The following is a 6,903-nucleotide window of genomic DNA, read 5'->3' as shown; positions in this document are numbered from 1 at the left end:
GGGCGGGGGCTGCCCTCCTCCCGGGCCCTGCAGGTGTGGGGCAGCGGTGCGGTGTCCCCAGCGCTCTGCAAGGGGCTGCTTAAAAATCCCATTTCATGCACCACTTGTGTTCTGTAGGCGGTGAGAAACAAGGACAGTGGTGATGTGCTCACATCTCGCTTTGTTCTCTCGTCACAGTCGTGCGGATGGATTTATTACAGTAACTTTCGGCTGTATCGAGGTAAGGAGATACAACACTGATGCCCGACTACTTTCTGGCTTGGCTTTTTGTGGTTCTGCCCACAGTTCCGTCCTGTTTTCTGCAGCACTCCCCCCTAGGCTGCGCTAGAGCTCTGCAGCACCCACACCCGTGCTCCAGTAACCGACTTTTTAAGACGGGATGTTTGAGGATTCTTCACCCTGCGCCCTCCCCCTGCAAGAAATATGCTCAGTTTATAAGGAACTATTTTTTTTTAAAGCTACCTGAGCAGCCTGGTGGCTGAGCATGTGCTTTGACTGTCCTTAGCCTCAGAGTTTGGGCTGGGAGGTTTACTCAGTGCAAAGCAGAATATGGGCTTGAATTAAGCTATTGAGTTTCTGCAGAGCTAGTGTAAGAGTAAGTGAAGTTTACACCTTAATGTTGATGCCAACCATATGCACAGAGAGCAGCACAGATGAAAAGTTGTGTTTAGTAACTTCATTTTAGAGATACCACCGTTGATCGAGCAGAAAACACAAATGTGGCAAGTGAGAGAACTTTGGAAGATCCATTAGGGTGCTGCTGGTAGCAGCCAGTAGTGGTGTGTGCTTTCTGTCAAATGATCTCCTGTGAGCTTTGAGCAAAAGGGTGACTGCTGTTCTCTGTTTGCTCTCAAGGTCTGGAGAGGCCTTGGGCAGGATGTTGGGATTTCTGAAGCAGCCGATTGTGGTTACTGCAGAGATAAATCTGAACCTTGTGGCCCTGACTGCAATGGGATTAGTAACCCGCCTCTGGGGGCTTTCCTATCCACGGGCTGTGGTGTGAGTAGAACAGTTTATTTTCCACTTGAATGGCACAGGCTTTTGTTTCTTAAAGATTTGTGAGTGAGAATGCAGGAGTGGAAGAGCAGAGCTTCCCTGATGTCAGCCTCTGTAAACATGGTGGGAGTGTCTCGCTGAGGTAAAGGGACCAAGCCAGCATGCTTTGTTGTATTTCTGCCAACAGATCAGTGTTTCCTTTCTTAGTATCCCCATAGCCTGCAGGATACTGCCAGTCAGATCTGACATACTTCTGCCTCTCGTGTTGCAGTTTTGATGAAGTTTATTATGGCCAGTTTGTTTCACTCTACATGAAGAGGATCTTCTTCGTGGACGACAGCGGCCCTCCTTTTGGCCATATGCTGCTGGCTCTGGGAGGTAGGGCAGCTCCTCTAACTGGGAAGCATCCATTGCCTGTTGCTGTGGAAGAGAGAAGTACTGGTTAGAAATGAGTCGTCAGATCCTGTTACTGGGTTCAAGCACAAGAACTGGGCAGCTGAGAGTTAGGATTTCCCTTATTTAGTGTCGTCAGGGGGCTGTTGCATGAGTAGCAGGGAGGTGGTGGAGCCATGTATCCATTACCTCACTCTTATCCAACCCTTTGGGTAAAGAGGAAGGCAAGACAAGAACTGCTAGTGACTAGAAATAGTCAGCAACAAGCAGACCAAAGTATCTTTCTGTAGCTGAGATATGCACAACATAAAAGTGTCTGTAAGGAAGGAGAGATTTAATATACCGTGCAGCTTTGTCACTGGGAATCTGCTCTTCCCAATTTCTGTTCTTTGTGCCTCTGCCCATTATCAGGCACAGCTGCAGGCAAAACAGGAGGGAGGAGAGGACCCTTTGGGGAAGGAGGACTTTCATGAGTGGAAAAGCTATGTGTTTGGGAAATGGTTCCAGGACAAATTTAGAACTAGTTTTTATAGTTGTTTTGAGACTGGAAATTCTGAATTATTGCTTATGTTGTAGGTTACTTAGGAGGATTTGATGGAAACTTCTTATGGAACAGAATTGGAGCTGGTAAGAGCTGATTTTAACTGTCTCATTCATTTAAGAAAACAAGCAGTATTTCAGCAGCTGACAGATTCCTTTTGCCTGACTAGTGGAAATAACACTTTATCTGACACCTTCATGTCTCCTCTTAAATAAGCCTCCTGCAGGTCTCTAACAGAAGTTTAAGGCACTGTGATTCCACAGCACAGATTTTTTAAATGAGAACAGCTTAAGCAGTACAAGACGAACAATAAATTAGTGAGAGTAGGAGTTAGATTTGACAACTAGTTGCAGTCATCAGGAGTTCTGTATTGATCTGTCTGCTTGGCAGTTAATAGTTTCCAAATTTGTGCATCCCTGTTGTCTCCTGTTTCAGAATATAGCACGAACGTTCCTGTTTGGTCCTTGAGACTGCTGCCAGCCCTGGCTGGTGCTCTCTGTGTGCCTTTAGCTTACCAGATTTTGGTAGAACTGCAGTTCTCCCACTGTGCTGCCCTTGGAGCTGCTCTTCTGATTCTCTTAGGTAAGATTATTCCCCGGGGCCCCATTCTTCATAAAAGGGAAGAGAGTACCTTTTCCCCTTGGGAATTTTTAGGGTGCATAAAAGGCTGGAATAGCATCTCCCCACAGAATGGTAACAACACCTTGGAGCCCTGGCCTGGAGCAGTCTCAAGAGCCCTTTAGCAGAGTGATAGGAGAGACCTCTCCTGTACAGCCACTGCTCTGATTCTGGCTCAGGGAATCCTGCACAGCACAGCTCACTGCAGGTCCCTTTCTTGAAGATTTGTCATCATGCTCATTGCCTGCTGGGGTCACTGCCTTGACTCTCTTTGCCTTGAGAAGCACCTCTCTGGACTTCCCAGCATTGATTTGCTTTGTCTTTGTAGGCAAGCACAGCACCTTTATCTGCCTCCTGCCAGACTTTACTGCTCACCCACCTCTTTGTCCTTGGAGGCAGTAATGGCCATGTACTTTGCTCCTGCTGGAAGGTTTTGTCCCTTTATACCCAACACCTCCCTGTTACAGCCAGTAAGATTGCACATGAATTGGCTGTCCTTAAAGGGGCAGGTCCTTCTGTTGGATAATGATGCAATTGTCTCAGGTCCTGTGGATAAATTTCTCTAATTTTTTGTCTGTCTGTCTTTTCCAACAGAGAACTCTTTGATCACTCAGTCAAGGTTCATGCTTCTGGAATCAATATTGATTTTTTTTATCCTGCTTGCAGTTTTGTCCTACCTAAAGTTCTACAACTTGCAAAGACAGAGGTAAAGTTGGGTTGTCTTCCATGCTTTTGGATAATCTTGTGATGACTGTTTTTTTTTTGGTCACAGACTGTGAGTTTTCTTTTCTGCAAGCCACTGTTCAGCAGCTCACTTCATCTGTCTGTGAAATCCAATGCTATGATCTTTTGTGGCTGCACCAGAAATTTTCTTTCCTGAGCAGTGTTAAAGACTGTTTTAATCAAGACTGGGAATACAGACTGTTTTAAGTAAGGTCATCTTTTTTTATTTTACAATAAAAATGAAATCCCTTTGGAGCACTCCCTTGTCCACCCAGTTATTTTATTGGAAGTTTTTCTTCTGTGAACAGAAACACTGATGATAACAGGTCACTAGATGCTCCTTTGTTACTGTTTACAGGCACTGAATCTCTGTCTCTTTTCTTGTGACTTCACATGTTCTCTGATGCTTGCAGAGAGTAAAGTTAGTAAAGCAAAATTATCTTTGGACTTAGCCCAGCAAGTGACTTAATACATTTTTTTCTGTCAGTAGTATCAGAAGGCAGGTAGTGTTCAGTTTTGCTTTTCAGGTTACAGAGAAGTACATTTAACAGCAGCAGCCCTGTAGGTCAGGGCTGAGAGGTTCAGAATGAAATACCTCTGAGTAGAATAAGGAATCGTGGAGGCCTGCAAGTTCTTTTCAAGTTATATTATCTGACATCAGGATCTTAAGAAGGTGCCCAGATCTCACCATAACATCCTTTTCTTTGTCATTTTTTTTAAGTTCCTTCTCTGGAAGCTGGTGGTTTTGGCTTCTGTTGACTGGAGTAGCTTGTTCTTGTGCAGTTGGGTAAGTAATGATGTCTGTCTTTGTTTTCATAAGCTGACTTTCCTGCTTGCCACCAGTGAGGCTTTGGATTTTCAAGACTGTGTTCTTGCTGCTGTTCTGAGCAGACATCTCCATGGCTTTTTATTGCACTAGTTTGTTTCTACAGGGAGGTTGTAAACCCACAGTGGGTGATACCAGGCATTAGAGGGTACTGTCCTCTGCATTTCTCAGAGGTGGCTTTATGTTATAAATTGCCATCTGCATTTCACCCTTCCCTTGTAATTGTCTCAGGCTTCAGTAAGTCTGAATTTAGGGACTCTGTTCCACTCTGATCTGCCACCTGAAGGTTCTTTGTCACTGTGGTTATTTCATGTAATTGGCAAATAAAGAAAGACATCTTCTGCTGTCAGAGTCTTAAGCTTATTTGTGGAGTTGTACCAAACTTGTCATGGATCTAAGTGCTTGGACTTTAATGCATCCTTTTCAAGAGAAGGTTTGAATGTCTGTGTCTTAGGTATGTGCTAGGTAATTGTGTAGGTTTTAACTCTTTACTTTTTATGCACCTCTCAGAGTGAAATACATGGGCCTGTTTACCTATATGCTGCTCTTGGCCATCGCAGGACTCCACTTCTGGCACATGATAGGAGACCAGAGCTTCTCAAATGTAGGTAGCACAGCATGCAAAATATATTGTGTGTAAGTTTTCAGTACAGGAGCCAGCCAGGAGCCTTGTAAGTCCACAGATAGTGCTGCTGTCTGCAGATGGGTTTTGTACTGACATTCCTTGGTGTAGCCAGTGGACACTCAGGTCGTAGAACAGCTTTTCCCAGCTCAGTTGCTGAGAAGACAGAGTTAAATTTAAGATAAACCTCTGTGTGTGGCTGGCTTTTCTGCTTTTACCCCTGTCTTGGTGATTTGTGGCTGAAAACCTCTACTGTTTCACATACCTCCTGCTGGCTCCAGTCCAAATCCTGGGTGGAAATTATCCAGCTGTCCACAAAGTTAGAGCTGACAGTGGGTGGGGGAGGAAACTGGAAATTAAGACAAACCAACCAAGCCAAGTGCAGTGGTATTTTTAATATCTGGAGTATGAAACCATTAAGTTGTGGGTGTTCTTCTAGGTGTCCTTGATGTGCCATTTTCTGGCTCGAGGCCTGGCCCTCATCATCATCCCAGTGGCAATGTACCTGGCCTTCTTCTATGCTCACCTGGCTTTGCTCTATCGCTCTGGGCCTCATGACCAGATTATGACAAGTGCTTTCCAAGCCAGCCTAGAGGTAATGTAGGCAGGCAGCTGATTTATGAGGGGAGAAGAGGGGGGAGTCTGTCTTGTGTTCAGTCTTACAAGAAGGGTGTGAAGTCTTGTTCCTTTCATCTTATGTATTTGCTCCTTCTGTGTCATTTGACTACTTTGTTGCTGTAGTAGCACTTTAAGTTGAAGCAATAGTGGCTGAAATCCTAATAACAGGTGAAAAGTTTTTCCCAGTGAACCAAGAACATGTTCACTCTTCTGCTGAAGATTTGTCCCTTCCTACAGGAAACTCCACAGGAGTAGATACAGCACTGAACTCTTAAGTGATGATGACAGGATGGTAGTATGATTTTCTGGAGAAGAGTGCTTAGTGTGTCTTTTAGAGCAGCATGGCTTTAGGGCTATTCCCTGAGACCCTGTAGTCTTCTAGTATGGTATATCTTTGTATATATATGTTGGTATATACACCATCTGCTCAGTGTGGTGCTGCAAGACTTGATTTTGTATGTACAACCAAATGAGAAGGTGCTGTGCTAAGATACTGCTGTCTTACAGGGACAGGTGACTCTCAGCAGAATTTAAACAGCCACTCTGTTGTTTCTTCATGCCCCTTACCCTGTCCTTATGCTTCCCAGGGTGGGCTGGCTCGAATCACCCAGGGTCAGCCCTTGGAGGTGGCCTATGGCTCTCAGATTACTCTGCGGAACGTGTTGGGCAAGCCCATGCAGTGCTGGCTCCATTCTCACACCAATACTTACCCCATCAGGTGAGGAATTTGGCTGGGTCTGTATTGTTAGGGTGGAAGTGTGCTCTGGCTCTTTACCTGCCAGTCCAAGCACCTCCATTTGGGTCCTGGCAATCTCTTCATTAATCCTTCAGAGCACACTGCAGGTGCACAGGTTCTCTGTGCTCTGTAGGAATGGAGCCAGTGACTCTGCTGAGCACAGAAATGGGCTGTTAGACAACTCTGGGGTTTTTTTAACCTTCTGTACAGGTATGAGAATGGCCGAGGTAGTTCCCATCAACAACAAGTGACCTGCTATCCCTTCAAGGATGTGAACAACTGGTGGATTGTCAAAGATCCTGGAATGTGAGTATGCAAGAGATTTAAATGCCAAGCTGCTATAAGCATAGCTTCTTTATGCTTCCAAAACCTACCCAGGGCATAGCTTGGATTGAACTTAACTGTTCTCTGCTTATGGGCATAGAGGCCAGTGTGGTCCTGAGCACGTAACTTCAGCTGCAGGGTTGGTAAGGGCAGCTCTTTGCACAGTCCTCCTCAGTGTGGCAAAAGTGTTACTGAGGACTCTGAAATTCTGTCTGAACTGCTCCTGCAGAGGGTGGGCTGTGCTGTGCACAAGGGGAACTTTAAAAACTCATGAGAGCAGTGGGAACTCTTCAGGTGCTTTGCATGAAAGGGAAGTTCTGCTTTTTGAAGTGTGTCAGCCGTGGCATCAGAGTGCCTCCATGAGCTTTATCAAACCTGAATGAGTCTCCAAAGAGGGTAGAAATCACTTTTGCAGAATGAGTATTTCTTTGCATTTCAAGCGTGGGATGAGCTTAGAATCTGCCACATCAGGAGAGATTCCAAGTGGGTGTCTGTGCCTGAGAGGC

General features: G+C 45.3%; 1 protein-coding gene across 1 annotated transcript in view; it reads left to right on the top strand.

Annotated features, from left to right (window-relative positions):
* Nucleotides 1–864: 864 nt before the first annotated feature.
* POMT1 (protein-O-mannosyltransferase 1) overlaps nucleotides 865–6,903 on the top strand; it is an 11,641-nt gene continuing 5,602 nt past the window's right edge. Inside the window, exons 1-10 of the mRNA XM_008944686.1 lie at nucleotides 865–999; nucleotides 1,268–1,374; nucleotides 1,966–2,016; nucleotides 2,366–2,512; nucleotides 3,143–3,254; nucleotides 3,993–4,058; nucleotides 4,608–4,701; nucleotides 5,159–5,314; nucleotides 5,925–6,055; nucleotides 6,284–6,379. Of these exons, the coding sequence (XP_008942934.1) occupies nucleotides 878–999; nucleotides 1,268–1,374; nucleotides 1,966–2,016; nucleotides 2,366–2,512; nucleotides 3,143–3,254; nucleotides 3,993–4,058; nucleotides 4,608–4,701; nucleotides 5,159–5,314; nucleotides 5,925–6,055; nucleotides 6,284–6,379 (1,082 nt within the window). The 5' untranslated portion in view covers nucleotides 865–877. The remainder of the gene's footprint in view (nucleotides 1,000–1,267; nucleotides 1,375–1,965; nucleotides 2,017–2,365; nucleotides 2,513–3,142; nucleotides 3,255–3,992; nucleotides 4,059–4,607; nucleotides 4,702–5,158; nucleotides 5,315–5,924; nucleotides 6,056–6,283; nucleotides 6,380–6,903) is intronic.

This window comes from Merops nubicus, unplaced genomic scaffold (assembly GCF_000691845.1).
Source record: "Merops nubicus isolate BGI_N331 unplaced genomic scaffold, ASM69184v1 scaffold6307, whole genome shotgun sequence".
NCBI classification, from domain to species: domain Eukaryota; kingdom Metazoa; phylum Chordata; class Aves; order Coraciiformes; family Meropidae; genus Merops; species Merops nubicus.
Note: the sequence above shows the minus strand (reverse complement) of the source record. Positions and strands in the feature narration are given on the sequence as shown.